This window comes from Schizosaccharomyces octosporus (assembly GCF_000150505.1).
Source record: "Schizosaccharomyces octosporus yFS286 unplaced genomic scaffold supercont6.1, whole genome shotgun sequence".
Classification (NCBI taxonomy): Eukaryota; Fungi; Ascomycota; class Schizosaccharomycetes; order Schizosaccharomycetales; family Schizosaccharomycetaceae; genus Schizosaccharomyces; species Schizosaccharomyces octosporus.
The window spans coordinates 2,270,421-2,288,987 of NW_013185619.1; the positions used below are offsets into that span (position 1 = coordinate 2,270,421).

General features: G+C 36.6%; 8 protein-coding genes across 8 annotated transcripts; 4 read left to right on the forward strand and 4 right to left on the reverse strand.

Moving 5' to 3' along the window:
• Nucleotides 1–143: 143 nt before the first annotated feature.
• SOCG_03574 (ubiquitin carboxy terminal hydrolase Ubp21) lies at nt 144–4,086 on the forward strand. The gene is made up of 3 exons (XM_013162062.1): nt 144–343; nt 407–497; nt 567–4,086. Exons 1-3 carry the CDS (start codon nt 341–343, stop codon nt 3,839–3,841), a joined length of 3,369 nt encoding a protein of 1,122 aa, XP_013017516.1. The 5' UTR covers nt 144–340; the 3' UTR covers nt 3,842–4,086.
• A 10-nt stretch (nt 4,087–4,096) lies between these two features.
• On the reverse strand, nt 4,097–7,791 carry SOCG_03576 (uncharacterized protein). Its single transcript, XM_013162064.1, has one exon. It carries the CDS (start codon nt 6,913–6,915, stop codon nt 5,878–5,880), a length of 1,038 nt encoding a protein of 345 aa, XP_013017518.1. The 5' UTR covers nt 6,916–7,791; the 3' UTR covers nt 4,097–5,877.
• SOCG_03575 (SGT1-like protein Git7) lies at nt 4,189–5,753 on the forward strand. Its single transcript, XM_013162063.1, has 3 exons — nt 4,189–4,557; nt 4,609–5,017; nt 5,069–5,753. The coding sequence occupies exons 1-3, from the start codon at nt 4,286–4,288 to the stop codon at nt 5,546–5,548; spliced, it is 1,161 nt and encodes a 386-aa protein (XP_013017517.1). The 5' UTR covers nt 4,189–4,285; the 3' UTR covers nt 5,549–5,753.
• Nucleotides 7,764–9,454, reverse strand: SOCG_03577 (intermembrane space protein sorting protein). The gene has a single exon (XM_013162065.1). It carries the CDS (start codon nt 9,109–9,111, stop codon nt 8,554–8,556), a length of 558 nt encoding a protein of 185 aa, XP_013017519.1. The 5' UTR covers nt 9,112–9,454; the 3' UTR covers nt 7,764–8,553.
• A 55-nt stretch (nt 9,455–9,509) lies between these two features.
• On the reverse strand, nt 9,510–11,497 carry SOCG_03578 (U2 snRNP-associated protein sap61). Its single transcript, XM_013162066.1, has 3 exons — nt 11,198–11,497; nt 9,998–11,148; nt 9,510–9,946 (listed from the first exon to the last, which is right to left on the reverse strand). Exons 1-3 carry the CDS (start codon nt 11,395–11,397, stop codon nt 9,813–9,815), a joined length of 1,485 nt encoding a protein of 494 aa, XP_013017520.1. The 5' UTR covers nt 11,398–11,497; the 3' UTR covers nt 9,510–9,812.
• Nucleotides 11,498–11,639: 142 nt separating this feature from the next.
• On the forward strand, nt 11,640–16,508 carry SOCG_03579 (transport complex subunit Cog2). The gene is made up of 4 exons (XM_013162067.1): nt 11,640–11,828; nt 11,866–12,229; nt 12,286–12,366; nt 12,416–16,508. Exons 2-4 carry the CDS (start codon nt 11,921–11,923, stop codon nt 12,596–12,598), a joined length of 573 nt encoding a protein of 190 aa, XP_013017521.1. The 5' UTR covers nt 11,640–11,828; nt 11,866–11,920; the 3' UTR covers nt 12,599–16,508.
• On the reverse strand, nt 12,671–16,698 carry SOCG_03580 (elongator subunit Iki3). The gene has a single exon (XM_013162068.1). It carries the CDS (start codon nt 16,543–16,545, stop codon nt 12,763–12,765), a length of 3,783 nt encoding a protein of 1,260 aa, XP_013017522.1. The 5' UTR covers nt 16,546–16,698; the 3' UTR covers nt 12,671–12,762.
• Nucleotides 16,689–18,347, forward strand: SOCG_03581 (farnesyl pyrophosphate synthetase). The gene is made up of 4 exons (XM_013162069.1): nt 16,689–17,133; nt 17,176–17,313; nt 17,362–17,562; nt 17,615–18,347. The coding sequence occupies exons 1-4, from the start codon at nt 16,975–16,977 to the stop codon at nt 18,191–18,193; spliced, it is 1,077 nt and encodes a 358-aa protein (XP_013017523.1). The 5' UTR covers nt 16,689–16,974; the 3' UTR covers nt 18,194–18,347.
• Nucleotides 18,348–18,567: the final 220 nt, after the last annotated feature.

Here is an 18,567-nt window from a genome sequence, read left to right on the forward strand (position 1 = left end):
TTTTTTTTTTTATTATTTATTTTTTCGTAAATATTTACATTACTATTCTAAGAACCCATCGAGTCCCCCGCGTTTCTTAAAATAACGATTGACGTAAACTTATGTGGTGGAAACGAGCAATATTAACGAGTTTTGGCACAAGTGCGTAGAACATACTTCTTATACCCATTATTGAAAACAAGTTCATTTCAACCTAGTTAGTGCATACATTGATTTCCAAAACTTCCTATATCGTTTCATTTGGAAAGTTTGAGTGTTACTTGTAGGAATACGCTTCTATTCCTAACATTCTTTCTGTTTACTAAAGACCGGTATCTTTACACACTTTAGGTTTTATAGAATGGTATGTAGTTGCGTTTTATGGATAACTGTAATTCTATATTGATCGTGTTACTAATTTTTTAAGGCAATGTCAAACATTGACGCCGATGAAGTCAATTTAGACAGCAGTATGGAGCTAGATGAAAACTCTCAAGAACCTCTGCGGGCGGATAACTGTAAGTACTCATGGAAAGATGGCCTGAAGTCTTTTTTTTTGCGTAATTTGCTAATACATATATTTCTAGTTGAAGAAATTTATAATTCTCTCGTACAAGACGAACCTGACTTGGAAGAAGAAACCCATGTCTCTTATGCGTGGATTGTAAAAGACTTCAGTAAGCTCATCGAGAAAACATATAGCCCTATTTTTACGGCAGGTGATAGTGCGTGGCGTCTGGTTTTATTTCCCAAAGGCTGTAATCAGACTGAATATGCCTCTGTGTTCTTAGAATACTTACCTCAATGTAAGGTCGATGCGATAAAGCAAGAAGAAAAAGAAATTGCCGAGGGAAAAGAAGTTACTGTTGATTCAGAAATCGTAACTGACGAGACCTATTCTTGTTGCGCACAGTTCGCTCTCTCCTTGTCCAACGTACGAAACCCTGCAGTCATGCAAATCAATACCTCTCATCATCGTTTTCGTTCAGAAGTAAAGGATTGGGGATTTACTCGATTTGCCGATCTTCGCAAAATAGGTGTTCCAAATTCTGATTTTCCAGTTCCTTTCCTTGAGGATGACCAGTTTTGTATTTCTGTAACCGTCCGCGTTTTAAAAGATCCCACTGGTGTTCTCTGGCATTCCTTTGTCAATTATAACTCTAAAAAAGAAACTGGTTTTGTCGGATTAAACAACCAAGGTGCGACTTGCTATATGAATTCCCTTCTTCAGTCCTTATATTTTACCAATGTTTTCCGGAAAACTGTTTATAAAATCCCCACTGACAGCGATGATGCAAAGGGTAGTGTTGCTTATGCTCTTCAGCGTGTTTTCTATAACTTAGAAAAACAAAGAGAAGCTGTTAGCACCAACGAACTTACGCGATCGTTTGGTTGGAATTCATTTGATTCCTTCATGCAGCACGATGTGCAAGAGTTTAATCGAGTATTACAGGATAACCTCGAAAAGAAAATGAAAGGGACTGATGTTGAAAATGCACTTAATGACATTTTCGTTGGAAAAATGAAAAGCTATGTGAAATGCATTGATGTCAATTATGAGTCATCCCGTGTTGAAGATTTCTGGGATATTCAACTAAATGTCAAGGGTATGGCTACCTTGGAGGATTCTTTTCGTGATGCTATCCAAGTTGAAACTTTAACTGGTGATAATAAATATTATGCTGAAGGCCATGGTTTACAGGACGCGCATAAGGGTGTCGTATTTGAGTCTTTTCCTAATGTTTTACAGTTGCAACTGAAGCGCTTTGATTACGACATGTTACGAGATATGATGGTTAAAATAAATGATAGGCACGAGTTTCCTTTGGAAATTGACCTAGAGCCTTATCTTTCAGACACTGCAGATAAATCTGAATCCCACGTTTATTGCCTGCACGGGGTCCTTGTTCATGGTGGTGATCTTCATGGTGGCCATTATTATGCTTTAATCAAGCCCGAAAAGGACAGTGGATGGTTCAAGTTTGATGATGATCGAGTAACTCGTGCAACATTAAAAGAAGTACAGGACGATAATTTTGGGGGTGAGTCTTTGAATAAACCGAAAGGTTATACCGGAAACCCGTTTAAGCGCTTTATGAATGCATATATGCTAGTCTACTTTCGTAAGAGCCGTCTTGATAAAATTCTTTCTCCAGTTACTACTGAAGATGTACCTTATCACGTAAGAGCTTCGTTAGATGAAGAGCACCGAATCATGGAAAAAAAGCTTCAAGAACGCGAAGAGCAATATTATTACCGAAAGGTTCGCCTGCTGACTATAGATGGATTCCGAAACCACCATGACTACGACATGGCTGACTTTTCTAAGGCCACCAAAGAGGATGATCATAATCTGTTGACAACCAGAGTAAAAAGAAATGCCACAATTTTGGATCTTTATAACCACGTCGCTTCCATATTGAAGCGTGACTCAACCTCAATTCGCTTATGGATGATGACCAATCGCCAAAATAGGACAGTGAGAGTGGATCTGCTTTTCGACAAAAAGGGATTACTCGTCGATCAAATTTGTGACACGCACATTCGTAAAGACGCTGATTTGCGTATTTACGCTGAATATGTCGATGACAAACAGGAGTTATCTCACGAAGTTGTTGATGAAACATCTGCTTTTATCTTTTTAAAGTATTTCGATTACCAAAAACAAAGCATTTCCGGTGTTTTCAGCGTGCATGTTGAAAGGGATAGCCCCATATCTGATCTTTCAGATATTGTTTGCAAGAGCATGCATTGGCCCGAAGGTACTGCTATTACATATTATGAAGAAATCAAGACTGGAATGGTGGATATACTAGATACAAATTCTAGTTTCTTGAAATCTGAAATTCAAGATGGCGATATTATTTGTTTTGAGAAGAATGATAAATCACCAGAAGTTCCTCACCAGCAATTTAGTAGTGCTTTGGATTTATATGATTTCTTGGCTCATCGTTTAACTGTTACTTTTGAGCCTCGGAATGGAGAAGAATCTGATGGAACCTTTGATTTGGAGTTAACAACGCATACTACCTACAATGAAATGGCTCAAGCGGTAGGTAAAGTACTCAATACTGACGCTGGTTATTTACAGTTTACTTTGGCTCATTTGCCTTCGAGGACACCTAGAACTGTGATTCGTAACCCTTCAAAATTTACTTTACAAAATGCAATTCCTTATACTTATGCCAATGACCAACATATTGTCATGTTTTATGAAGTAATGGATCTTAGCCTTAGTGAGCTTGAACATAAACAATTAATTCAGGCTTACTTTATTTCTGATGGAATAACCAAAACGAACAAATACGATTTTTACGTAAATAAAGACGGATCTGTCAAAGATATTCTTCAACAAGTTGCCGTAAAGGCTGGACTAGGAAATGAAAAGGTTGAAGATTTGCGCCTTTATGAAGTTTACAATCACAGAATCCTCAAAGCACATAATCTTTCGGATAGTCTTTTTGATTTAACCGAATTTGCTACAATTTACGTTGAAGCTACCTCTAAAGAAGAGGAGCTAGAGCTTTCCGAACAGAATGGGATTTCTATAATTGTTCAACATTTCAGTCGAGACTTATCTCGTCTCCACGGGATTCCTTTCTATTTTACCCTACTTCCTGATGAAGATTTAGGTAGCATGAAGAAGCGTCTTCAGAAGCGATTAGGTTTCAAGGATGCCCAATTCGCCAAGATTAAGCTTGCTGTATTACAAGCTCAATCTTTGGGAAAACCATATTATTTGAGTGATGATAGTGAAGTGCTTTATGGAGAATTTGATCCTGAATCCCATATACTTGGCTTGGATCATCCTGCTCCTAGCTCAGCTGGTCACGGCATGGATCAAGCTATTCGTATGAGATAATATTTGTACCAATCTGAATGCGGAAGTTCATTCAATGTTGTTCCTTGATAGAAGTGAGAAGCTCATTTTGTTTAATGATATATACCTAGAATTTCTTTTCAGTGTTTTTTTTTCTTTTTCAATAACCATTCTGGATTCCGAAATTTTTTATCGTTTTAGTCATATGTTAAACAGTTATTTACTTTATTACTTACTAAATTTGTAATGAAAATATGATATCCTGTTTTGGCATTGATATGCAATGTAAGGTCATATTGAAATTTATATTTGTGCTAAATCATGATTAAATTTAACTTGTTTATTTTTATACTATACTCGAATATGCTAACGCAGCCAGACTTGCGAGTTCGAAAACTTCAGAAGACGTCTCTAGAAATATTGTACTGAAGTACACTTCGGTCATATATCAAGTTTTTGAAAGTCAGTGTAGTTCTTCCACATCTTATGGAGAAAGCCATGAATAGCAGTACAAAAACTAAAGTTGAATCTATTTTATATCAATGCAAGGAACACGGTGATGTACTTAATCGTGAATTGGGAAATGAAACAGCATTTTTAGACGGATCTTCAAGCCCTGGAAAATATTTAGACATTGCTATTAATTACATAAATTATTTCCGTCCAATAAGTTCTTTACGATTTGCCAATTACGGATTATTAGTTGCCAAGAAACGGAATGATACAGAGCACGCAGCTTTTTGTCATATCCTTAGAGGGTAAGGCCATTAGGATGTTAATCAAAGTTCACGATAATAACTGTTCTATAGAAAAGCGTATTGCATGATAGAAAGGTTTGAGTATGCAGCATCTTGTTTTCAGTGGGCGCTAGAAGATACTTCGTTATCGCCTGTCTGGAGAACATGGATAAATGAACTACTTGTTAGGCTTAAATCTATTTCAAAAGGGGAAATAAAAAACTCTGAAAAGCTTCAAAAGGAACCTGAACCCGACGAGTACATTAAAGGCGTTCTTATGAACATGGGATCACCTACGGATAGCTATCAAAATAACTCAAGTATGATAGCCGATGCCAACTCTACCGTACAAAGTAAAGTGATATCTCTCGCAGACAAAACGCGCTTCGATTGGTCTCAGGCATCGTCCACTATAAGTCTGGACATCTATGCAAAGAACGTTAAACCAGAAAACTTAACTGTTAATATAAAAACAACATCTGTACGTTTTCTACTAGTTCCGATCATGACTAACTTTATAAAAAAATAATAGGTTTCTATACATGCAATCTTAATGGATAATTCATGTTATACACTAAATTTAGATCCCCTTGCTCATGCTATTGATACAGACGCTTCTTCATATCGTCTTTTCTCCACAAAAATTGAAGTCATATTGAAGAAGCAGATTCCAGACAAAAAGTGGGAGAGTCTCACAGAAACTAACCATGATACCGATTTGAAGAATCCTCAGATAAATAGTGGAACAACTTCAAAAATCAGTGATAAGAACTGGGATCATCTTTTAAATGAAGCCGATAAAGAAGAGGAAGAGCCTACGGGTGATGCTGCCTTGACGAAGCTTTTTCAAGAATTATACCAAAATGCTGATGATGATACAAGGAGAGCAATGATGAAAAGTTATACTGAGAGTAACGGCACTTCCCTCTCAACAAACTGGAAAGATGTCAGTGGTCGTAAATTTGAAACAAGACCACCTAAAGGAATGGAACCTAAAAAATACAACGATTGAGGTAATGTAGCTTGATAATAAAGACATGTTATACTCAAAAAAAGTAGGAATAAACTCGCGGAAACGTTCAAACTCTTGACTAAGACTTACAAGAAAGTTCACTAAACTCAGGAGAACCAATCACCACAAAAAAGCAAAATCCATCAAATAATATATATGCAATAAATTTCTAATGGAATATAAGCAACTATAAATGTTGCTAGATGCTAATACTAAGTGTTGCTATATATAACTAATTAAAATATCTTTCCATTCGTAAAATTCATGCACAGTAAAAATAAGAAAAGCTAAAATATGATTTATTATTTCTGTAATGCCTTCGATATTCGTCAACCAGGTCTTGGAAGTGAAGGTTCAAGGTCATTATTCTCGTAAGGAGCATGTATCGTAACAAAAGGATCTTTAAGTTTTTCTTTATCATCACTTTCAAAAAAGAGTTCGCTAGATGATTCAGTTGAGGTAGATTTATGTTCATTATCCTCCGTTGAATCGAAGCTCAAATTCTGTTTATTATTCTCGTTCAAATCATTCACGGAAGAGATGGAAACTGTACGTCTGCCAGGTATGGGGGCCAATGGACGTCCCTGTGGAGATTGTAGCGCACCGTATGAAACCGACCTACGTGATTCTAATGGAGGACTCTGAGGATAACCATTCATAGATACTAGAGAGTTCCTTTTTAGGAACCGTAAGCTGTCTGAAGTTGCTACATTACCAGGAGGAGTAATGAAATCTGGGGTATTTATACCATTTTCGCTGTTACGTTTGTCATAATAATAGGAGCCATGGCCAGAACCGATTATAGAGCTGCGAGAGACAGAACCCCACGGAGACGAGTGTATTTGATAGCCACCACGATAGCCCATTTTCTCATGTTCGTTATTTTTTCGCATGGCTGCAAGTCGGCTTTTTTCTTCTTCAAATTGTGTTTCAAATTCTTGTTGTTCAGCCAAAAACCTCTTTCGTTTGTAATGACGAAGGCAGTAAAAAAAGAGAACGACAATAATCAAAGCACCCAAAACGCCGACTATCGGACCAGCTATCACAGCTGTAGATGCATGCTTTGAGGATTTGGAGGACTTTCCTTTGGAATTGTTAGCCGATGCGACAGTTGTAGAAGCAACTGGAATGGCCGTTCCAGTTGTGTAAGTATCGCCGTCACTTGCTCTCGTCGAGACAACAGTAGAATAATAGGCGTGATCCCCAGAGATAAAAGTGTTCTCTGGTCCATCCGTATTATCATTAGGGTTAGCCGTTGAAGTGATTGTTACAAGATTACGGGCTCTCAATGGAACCGACACACTCGGGGTAGGTGTGAAAAGGGGCCTAAAAGAATTATGTTGAAGAGAAGAAACAGTGTCGTCCATCTTGTAGTACGGGACAAAAAGTCAAATCCTAGTTCTAAGAATTGTCACAAATGAATGTAAACTTGTGTATCTCAAACAGTGAATAGTGCAATAGAGATAGAAATAGTAAAATATAAAAAAAAAAATCAAAGCGAAAGTGTTCCAGCAGCAGTGCAGTATTAAAAGTAATTAAGACAGTTAACCGAAAGCAAAACGATTAAACGGAATGAAAATTAAATTATACAACAATAAGCAATATCCAATTTAATAAAGCGAAAGGAATAAATATACTAAAAGAGCTTAAGTGTCCAAGAAAAACAACTTTACACCAAAACCAAAGTTATATAGTCTTAACAGAACCAGATCGTTATATGAATAGTTATCCAAAAAGAAAGCAAAAAAAAAAAAAGAGAGATTAATATAAATTAAATTCTTGATGTTTTCATATACACTCACTTTTCTTTAGGACGAATCGCAAGAGTATCAGTCAAAACCAGTTCTCAACTACCCAAAGAAGGAAAATCCAGAACACGTTCGTCCAAAAATCAAGTAAAGGAAGAAAGGATGTTAGAACCCAAGAAATATGTTGCGGTTACTGTTAATGACTCATATAGAATTGCGTAACAAATATGGTTTAACTGGCTTTTATAAAAACCGATCGTTAAGAAACTTCTTTGTTGATGGTTTTCTTTCGTAAAGAAGTAAGTAAAAGGTAGCACTTGACTTCAATCTGTTCAAAATCCAAAATTACTCAAAAAAGGCCGATTCTAATGATTGTTGTTAGTGTTGTTAAGGTAGTGTAGTTTTCACCACGCAGATAATTTAGATATTATAGTATACTCTTAGAGATAATATACGACAAAGAAACCATCATAATCATATGAAAAGATATGGATACAACTATCTTTTTACTCTAGAAACCATAAATTCTTAAATTCACCTTTTTCCCTTTATTTATCTATTTTTATTATTATTATAATCATCAAATAGCTGTTTTCCCTGTAGTTGCTAAATCCAGTAGGTAAAAGCAACACAAAACTGCCTTCTTCTGTGTATTAAAAAATTAAATAATAATCAGTTTAATTACCATTTTCAGTACCAAAGAAAGAATAGGAAAATACAAATGCTCCAGGATAGCATTTGCGCTGTATTTTTCTCATTTCCCTACAGGGAAAGTCGGTCAATCATTTATGACAATCGTAATTAAGTAGTAAAAGAGAAAATGCCAAGTAAGACACTGTTTCAAGATGGTAAGGAAAAGAGATAGGCAGTTTTAGCTATAATCATAACTGTACCACAAAAAAGACCTAAACTTGAGAGTTCGTCATAGACGCAAACTCAATTCTAGACAAAGCAATCGTTTTCTTTTTCATTCAAGATAATTAGATAGATTAAAGGCAAGATATGTGAAACTGTAATAATTGTTTCCATTAAATAGCAAGGTCCGAAAGAATGTCCACCAAGTCACAGTCAAAATATAAAAAAAAATAACCAAATAATAATTGCATCTGATAATGCAAAACGCTTCTAGTAAATAATCTTTGTGATAATAGCTTTTAGAAACCTGTTAAATTAGGAGAGGAGGATAAGATATAGTTAAGTGCCTTTTAGAAAAGCGAAAGAAGGTAAGTGAATATATCCCTTCTCTTTTTATTCTATTTAAGAATTTGCATCCGATGAAGGTACAGGGAGCTGATGAAACACGGATAGATTGATCTGTTTCAAAACATTCTCAAATCCAAGTTTGCCGATGGATGCTTTTTGACTTATACGGTCTACGGACCATTGCTCAACAATGTTAGCCAAGCGCTTCATGTATGCAAGGGCCTCAATGCGTGCCTCTTGTCGGAACACGGTAGCATTGAGCTCGTAATGGGGAGAGTACGTTACTGTTTCATGTACACGAAGACGATCACAGAAAGTCATATTAGACGAGTAAAGCGTCAAGGTACGTGATTTCAGATCCATGTAGCTAACTTCCCGAACATAGCATTCTTGCGCACCGTCGACTAGCTTGAGAATCCATCGAGGAACACCTTGACGACAAGTAATCAATCTTTCCGTGTACAAGGTTTGCGTATCAGGAAGCACCTTTCGGTCTAGGGTATCAACAGCGACCACATGAGTAGCGTATTCGTTTGGATATTTTTGCCAATGGGCAGCGGAAACCTTTTCAAAAGGATAGTGAAATAAATGGCAATTTTCGAAAATTCTCATTGTAACAAAGGGTTTTAAATTATTTTGAATACCAAACAAAGAAAACTAACGAGAAAAACTATACCCAGGTCCCTGAAAATTTAATTTTCTTTTTTCTTTTTTTTTAAAAGCCTTCGCGGCAACAAATTCAACAAGATGTTTAAAGTATCAACTTTCTTTGTCAGTAATAAGAATCGCCTCACAATTTTTTGATTTTTCCTTTAAAAACTGTGAAAAAGAGAGAATTGGTAGATGGCGGTTTCCAACTCTGAAAGCTTTCTTGGACGAAGAAGGCGGATTTATAGTCCAATAATATTTAACGCTCAACTATAAAAAAGGTAAAGACGTTTAAACGAGACTTCAGTTTAAACGTCTTTACCTTTTACTTATTTTTTTTTTTTTTTTTTGTTTTTGTTTTTGTTTTTTTGAGAAGTTTTATTATATAAATGGTAATTAAAAGAGAACAATCAGATGAAAGGATGGAATTGTACATGCTATGAAACCAAAGTATCAAGAATTGAAACATCTATTTAGTCAAATAAATTTGAATTCCTAACATCCAATGTTTTGACTTTACTAGGCATTATCCAAAAGGATCATTGATGGACGACTGAAATTTTATGTGAATCCACGAATATCAAAAGTATAAAATACAAATATTAGAATACATTAATAGACCAATACAATAGACAGGCAATAAGGAACAGCCAGGGTTTCGGAATCTACAACAACCCTTGAGCTTTCAAATCGTTATAGACCTTTTCGGACATGACATTACCTTCGTCATCTTCCATTTCGTTCAAATTAGCAACGGACGTCTCCTGTTTACGACTGTCTGCCTTGATTTTCTGCCAGACTAAAAGTCATGTTAGTATTATAATCGAAAAAAGAATGAAATATTACTTACGTTGTAAAGCTTCATCGATTGAGACAATCTGATTAAATAGGGGAGAAGGAGATATCCCTAAGCACTTAAGGCCATATATATGTCGCTGTTCTGTAAAGTGCTTATCAAAAGCTTTACGACCCATATAAACATAATTACCACAAATCTCGCAAGGGAATTCTTTTCCAAGTCCATGCAATTTCCACAACCAAAAAGGAATTGGCTTTCCATCCCAACCAATGGGTAACTTGAGTGGATTGTAAATCTTTCCTTCACCCTCTTCGTCGTCACTATTTTCATCTTCTTTTTGTTTAGATTCGTTTTCAACGGCGGAAGCCTCAACAGCTTCACGTTCCGCTGCTAAAATCTCTGCAAGTCGCTCTGATGCTGTCAATGTTTGACGACGTACAACATTCTCCCGAGTAGCTTGACGTTCTTCATTTAAAATATCAAGTAACTTTTTGATAATAAACTCCAAAGCGGCAATCTCTTGTGGACGCCCAGAAATTGATCCTGAAGTCATAATAGAAGATTCACCTAAATTTTGTGACTTTCTAACATCTAAACGTTCTGCTGCTTTTTTATGCTTTTTTGATGTGAGGTGAGCATCGTAAACAGACTTTTTCTGATAATACTTCTCACATGCTTCACAATACTCACCAGAAGAAGAACCGTTACTTTGTTCAAGTCCTACGGCCTGACCAGGAAGTCCAGCTTCCCGTGAAACATCGAACTCAGTTTGAAAGACCGAGACTATTCGATGAATATCTTTAAGAGGATGTGTTCTTTGAAAAAATGAAAAAAGGTATTCATAAAGGTGGCGTAAATACGATACATAGGAATGATTTTTTTCGGATTTAGGGACTAAGTTAAAATCGTCTAGCTTGGAAAGATATTCCAAGTAAGAAATTGGCTGAATTCCTTTCAAATTAACAAATTCGTCGTATAACTCATTCAAGTCCATAAATCGTCCATACATTTCCTCCCCACGGAACAAGGTGTCAATCTCGTCGGTGCCACTTTCCGACGGTTTGATCGCATACATTTGTTCAAAGTTTTCTACTCCGTGATCAGGATATCGATGATGAAAGTCACGAATCTCATCCAACTCTTTATAAAAACCGTCTAGACCTTCATCGCGAGATATGCGAGCTATTTCCTTTTGACGCAACCTTTACAGGTGTTAGTACAGAACATCTTAGTATGGATGCAATGGCTTACTCATTTCCGGTTTCGTAGATTTTCAATAGTCTTTCACTAGTATCGCGTGTTTGTTTTATATAGTGCGAGCTCTGGTGCTCTAACCTCAACCGTTCTCGAATTGCTTTAGGATTCGCAACTTGACGATCTACGATCGCTTGACTCAACCGTTCTAATTCTTCATGTGCATACCGTTGAATCTCTAATACGCTGTCTGACATTGAGAGCGTCAATGGATTTTCTCTTGCTGATTATGGTAAAAGCATAAAATACGTGGTAGCACCAACAGATCTTATGGAATACAGAAGTCCTCAGACATCGTTAAGCTGGATAGAATTATCGTCTTCAATGAAGTGTAATATGATATATTATATTGCGCATATATTCTAGTACGATGGTTATGTGTATCTGTATGGAACTGCAAGCGTCGGTCTTGAGTGATTATTTTTTTAACATTGTTGAAGTTTTTTAAATTCTAACTGGTAGCTAACAGCTTTTAAGTAATATGCGAAGGAACTACGTTACTTGTAATCCTCCATAGCTAAACAGCGTTTATTAATAGAGAAGGAAAGAAAGCTTAGAAGCACACTCGTTCACTCACTTGAGAAAAAAATTAAAAAAAAAAAAAGAGATTACTACATAAAACAAGCTAGTAAGATTCCACTACAGTTTGCACTGCTAAAACACAGGCTAATAAACTACCAATACTCCAAATCAGATCCCTACTAATTCTCGTTATTGAAAATGTCCGAAAAGAATGAGAACAATGATTTGGTTGATGCTTTTTTATCAAATACATACCTAAATACTGAAGAACTAAAAAGAGAAGATGAATTTACTCCTGATGAATTTCTAGTCTCGAAAAGATTTCTAGGCCTTGACGGCCTTATTACTGAGTTAAGCCGCGTTTTTGAAAATGCCAATAAAGAATTAATGGACTTGGTAAAAGATAATTATCAGGATTTCGTACGTTTAGGAGCAAGAATGAATGCGGGTAATCAAAAAGTTGATGTTTTATTGTCTGCAATACAACGTTCCGAAGAACAAATTAAGGTACTATTACAAAAGTTAAACCGATTTTCACTGTCAGACTAATCTTGTCATCATAGAAATCTCAAACCTCCGTTCAGAATTATGAGAACGATCTGAGAGACTTAATTAACAGGAGAAAAAACCTTGAAAAGGAAAAGGTACAATTGCTGATTTTGTATCCATTCCCGAATTTACTGACCTGTATAGCAAATTGCAAGTGAGTTACTCTTGCTTCAAAGACACCTTGATTTTTTAAAGACGTCCTCCCGAAACCACCCTTTATGGCTTGATAGTTTAAACACAGTTCAATGTTTGTCTCAAACGCATAAAGATCACCCTTGGGTGAAGTCACTCCAATCCGAGATACACAATTTTCCGAGAGATTCGTGACCCTTTATATAATCGTGCTAGTCTTACTACTTATTGTTTAATGTTTCCTTGATCCTTACTCAACTCAGTTGATTTTCGGTATTTTTTCCCTATATGTACAAATATTATTCAAAAAACCAAAACCCTTCTACCTCCTAATCTAGATATCAAATATTATGTTACCTTTAAATTAATATTCCCAATTTTTCAAACGGTTTAATTTCCGGAATTTCCGGAGCGACTGGCTGCTCTCCGATAGCTGTTTCGAAGGTGTTCATCGGAACAGAAAGAATTGGTACCACCTTTTCACGGAGTATAGTAATGACATTTGAGAAACCGCGTTGAAGCTCTGATGCTTGAGTATACATATCGCAACGCATCAAAGCTTCTAACAACCTATACGTCTCAGCTCTCATGGATTCCACGCGACTTATCAATCGCTTCAATGAGTTCACTAAATATTCTTCCTCAAAGACTGTGCCCTTCTTTCCTCTAGCCCTCTTTTTTTCTAAACGGCGATTATTCTTTGCGGTATTCCTTGTCATTTTTGTAGAAGCGGTAGATTGAGTATACCTTGTGTAAAGTGATCTATTAGTAGACACACTTGTGGAAGCTAAAGATAAATCGTCAGGTGTTTGATCCTCTAAATTCCCTTCTGCCCAACCTGTCGGATCTTCCTTCTTTTTGGCGCGCAAAACTAAAATTCGTTCTGTTTGAGCTTTAATTTGGCTATTGAAATCAGCAACCATTTCACTTGCTTCACCAAAAGACTCTCCAATTGCGGGGAGTAAAACGTCTTTGAAAAGAGATGGATCAGCTTCCTTTGTTCTTGCCAAGCGAATTGCCTCGCTATATTGGGTTCCCTTGCACATATTAATGATAGCTTCCTTCACGTTAGAAAGATACAAAAGATATATATAAGCGGCATCGACGTAATCTCTCTTCTCCAAGCAAAGATTAGCAAGATTATCAGCAATTTCTTCGACTTTGCTATCGGACGTAGAAGAAAACTGTAAAATAGACATACATTCCCTCCACATTCCAGCGCTTTTGTAAGCTTCAATTGCTTCACTGATCATGCCAACCGATTCAAAAGCTATAGCTGCTTCATTTGCTTTTCCATTTTCTCGAAGATAATTGGCATATATAACCAATATGGATTGCTGCTTTTCCTTGTCATATTTGTATAATTCTAAAGCAGTCCTGTATAATTTATGTTTAACTACATAGTCCTTTAGTTCCTCGAAGGCCCCTTCAATTTCTTTCAGATGGGTCAAACCATGTTCGTATCTCTTTAGATGACAGTCAATATTGAATTTACGTCTGAGAATATCCTGCTTCTGAAAGTTTTGTAGGAAGGGAACATACTCACGAGGATCCTTCTGGGATTGCTGGGCAATCAAGAGCGCCAGTTTCAAGTCGTATAAACCTAGAGCATGATCAAACAACATATTTATATCTACCAAGAAACACATATGCTCGATGACACTATCAACAGAGGAAGATTTCGACTCAATTAATCCCGAAATCATGTTCAACGCCTCGGTAATGTTAGGAGGTGTCTCGCAAAGATAAGACGTAATAATGGATTGGAAGAACTTATTATCTTTTTTCGAAATTAAAACATCACGTACAGCCTTACATATGGTGTTCACCTTGTTTTCGTAAGTAGTTTGGTTTTCGGATAACTTATACTTTGAGGTATCCATGTACATGCTTTGAGTGACATCTTCTGGCTTTAAAGAAGCGAAAAAAAGATCCAAGTAATCGACTCTGCCCAATTGATCAACAAATGAGGATACGTTCAAGAAAAACTTTTCAGGATCATAATCAAATAACATGTTCAGATCCAAGCGATGAGTACGGCATACTTTGAAAGCCGAACTATAATCCGAAACATCAATCAACTTCCGTACCCCATTCAACACCATGATACGTGGAAATATAGTTTCAAGATTACCTCTTGGCATCTGCAATACGACCGCCATTTTCGAGGGCATCATGGTTACTACCTTTGCGCCTCTTTCAACTGCACGGCATCGCTCATCGTGTCTTTCTACACCATCATCTTCAACAACCTTCATATCATCAACAAATGGCTGCAAATGGACGAATTTTAGAATATGCTTATTTGTGGTAAAGGCAAGGAAACGATCTGTGCAGTAGAAAGAAAGCACTCCGGTACTTAATAACCTCTGCTCAGCGTATAATCTTCCGGAAGATGTTAAACCTATCGGTATAACCGAGTCATCAATTAAAACGGTAGTAAACCAAGCGCAAGCTTTGGGAAGGTCACAATGGAATTTCTCAACATTAAAATTATTGATGTCAAGCGAGAAAATTTCACCATTTTCCGACTGTAAAAACAGTTTGGCAAGCTTTTCGATGTAAGAAACGTTTATGAAATTCTTTCCGAGGTCCGTTACGTTGAGTAATGAAGCCATGCACGATTCATCTTTGACACCTGTGGACTGAAACAAACAAATCTTGGTTTTGTTATTTCTGTCGTCTGCCAGAATGATGAATTTCGAGCTCTCCAAAGCTAGAAGTCGCTTAACGTTTAGCTCGCTCGTATATTCAGATATATCACATGCATACGAAAACGTTGGTTTACGTTTTGGTTCGTATTGGTAAACGTGTACTTTATAATTATCGGACAAGTAAATCGATCTAGAAAATGGATCGAGAGAGACAAGCTCTATTTTGAAGGGAAGCGACAGATTACATAAGGACAAGGGTGGTGGAATATTCGCAAAATAAAGCGGAGTAACTAAAAGAGAGGAACCATCGATCACCGGAGTCAGGCCATAATCTGTTGGTGCCGCAGTTTTACAAGTTGGGTAAGCGAATTCAAGATCAATCCTTTCAACATGAGATCCGTTAGTCACGAAAAGAGACTGAGATCTTTCGGGATGCCAACAAAATGAAGCGTGACTTGCAATTGGAATTGTCTTCTTCAAATACCAGTGATAGTTACCAGTTGTCCACAAAGCAATAGATTGGGGAGTTGATATGGCAAGAATAGAGGAGGCGTTGTTCCAAGCTAACCCCGTAAATTTTTCGTTGCTAGGGCATCCCAGAGAGAACTCACCATGTCTTAAACCATTTCTTTCAAAAAAAATCACTTTACTTTCATTCGCATCTCCAAAAGAAGACTGGACAGATGCTAAAACGGAGCCGGAAGGTTTCCACGAAAGAAAACTTTGATGACCATCTTGTGGTTCACTAATACTGTCAAGGACACCCTCACGTGAATATACACGAATGGCTCGACGTGATCCAGCTTCAATACGGTTTATGGCGACATATGCACCATCACCACGCCAACACATATTTACTTTGCCATCGTCAACATCCGAAAGCTTACCTTCATCAATTTGTTCTGGCAACGTAGGATCACGAAGTTGCGCGCGGACACGTTTGCCACGAAATTGGGTTTCTGACCGACCCCATCCGACACTGATATGCTTGTTAAATTCGCTTAAGTCATTTTCGGACAAAGTTGTTTCAGCAATCACATCAAATCGTTTAGTCATATGCAAAATTGTGTTTCCTCCAGTTAGTATACTAAGGACTTGTTCATCTGGAGACCAGCAAGAAGCAATAATGCCATTCTCCACGTTTCCAATTACTTCCACTACTGGTTCTCCAGGTGCTGGTTCTGTTTTGACCATTATGATATCCCCGCCTTTCATGGATATGCAAATTGACATGGAATCACCTAAAAACTGCATATTGCATATTTGATCCCATGATCCATCTTCTTTTAGGTAAGCAGGATCATCATGTTCAGTAAGATATTCCACAACATTGTCTTCGTGTATTCGATAAACTGTAATTCCAGGATTATTATCGTTCAATCCACAAGCTACGTAAATAGTATTATTGACGGTATCAAAAGCTATGCTCTGAATAGCGTTAGAAATTTCAGGATATGCATGATGAGACTGAATGATCAAGTTTCTCATGATATTAAATTAGCTAGAGAAAATTCTAATTCCCTAGTTTTACTTTATTTCTATTTTGATGACTAGTGGAAAGCGAATAGTGTAGGAACAATGTGGTGGTGGTAGAGATAAAAGTCCTTTCATTTTCAAATTTACACCTGCCTAGCAAGTTAAGTAGCTAGTCGATGGCAACGGCAAAGAGATCTGATTATTTTTCCTTTTCAATAGATTAATTTATATTTTTTTTCTTTACTTTTAAAGAAAACAGAAAAAATTACTCGTGGTTCAGTTAACTAAAGAATCTGCTTGAGGATTGATATATCGTTGTCAAATAAAGCTCGCTTCTTCTGTCAAAGACAATACGGAGACATACACGTTCAGTTTTCAATTAACTGAATGAATAAGGTGAAGGGCTCGTGAAATTTCAACATCTTTGATTAGTTGGAAGTCATGAAGCATGATGAACTGCGAGATACAATAAAGGAGGACAGAGAAAAAATAGACATAAAGCAGAAACTTAGGCAGTTGTTCCCCGTAGTCTTAGAGGGTTTAGAACAGATTTTGGATGAATTGAATTGTCTTCAATCTATAAAGAATACTTTAATACCGGTATGTTATTTTACTAAATCTGTACTATTCTGACATCTTTAGTCCTTGCAAAGAAATACCCTTGGTGGTAAAAATAATCGTAGTTTATGCGTTGTTGAATCGCTAAAAAGTCTGCTTGGTCGTGACCTAAGAGAAAACGAGTTTAGAGAGGCAGCCTTGTTGGGATGGTTGATTGAGATCGTAAGTTTCTAAAGTTTTGAAGTATAATGTTTGTTAACAGCGTCGAAGTTACAAGGATGCTTTCTTATGGCTGACGATATAATGGATAATTCAACTAAGCGTCGAGGACTTGAATGTTGGTATAGAGAAGTAGGCGTTGCCCGAGCCTTTAATGATTCTCAATTACTGGAAGCTTGTATACCTTTGCTGCTTCGAAAGTTTTACAAAAATCATCCTTTCTATGTGGAACTTCTGGAGCTTTTCCGAGAGGTAAGCTTTCACGTTTATATCATTACCTTTATTAACAAAAAAATAATTTCAGGTTACCTTTTTGACTGAGCTTGGAGAACAAAAGGATTTATTGTCTTCAGCTGAAGCGCGACGTGTTTTCTCATTCGATTTCGAGAACTATGATTTTATAGTAACGTATAAAACGGCATTTTATTCATTCTATCTGCCCGTTAAGTGCGCTCTGTTGTTGTCTGGTAATTTAAACGAATTTGCGGATGCAACAACTAAGAAATTATCAAAGCTCCTTGGGTATTATTTCCAAGCCCAGGATGATTACTTAGACTGTTTTGGTGATTATGCATCCCTGGGAAAAGTTGGGATGGACATTGAAGATAATAAATGTACTTGGCTGGTCTGTCAAGCGCAAATGATAGCTAATGCTGACCAACTAATGTGTTTAGAGATGCACTATGGAAGACGAAATCAAGATAGCGTGTCGAAAATTAAACAATTATACCGAGAGCTTGATATTCCCAGTATGTATCAAAATTTTGTAGAAGCCATGGTGGAGAAAATTATGACCGGAATCAACGATATTGACGAAGATACTGGCATTAAGAAAATCATTTTCTACAAATTTTTCAAGTTAATTCATAAACGATCTCGATGATTTTCATTTATTTAATTATTCTGGCATTTATTCGTGTTTATTGTTCGTTTTACAACAATACAAAAATATTCTTAATACTTTAGTATCCTAATTAGAAAAGAAACTTTGAGGATTTATACAAGTCAGCTTTAACCAAGTTGTATCAAAAAGAAACAAGTAATAAGTCTGAATATTCAACCCATCTCGTACGCATTATACAAAAAAGTATAATCACTGCTCGTTGATTCTGCTTTTCAGTAGATTTATATAAAAACAAAAAAAGGTAAAACGTTGTTTTTGATACTTGTAACAATATTTTGAAGATTCGTTAAGTCAGTAGCTTAATTAAGCGACAGACCTAGTAATCTGCAACGCGTTTAGGTACAGCAATATTT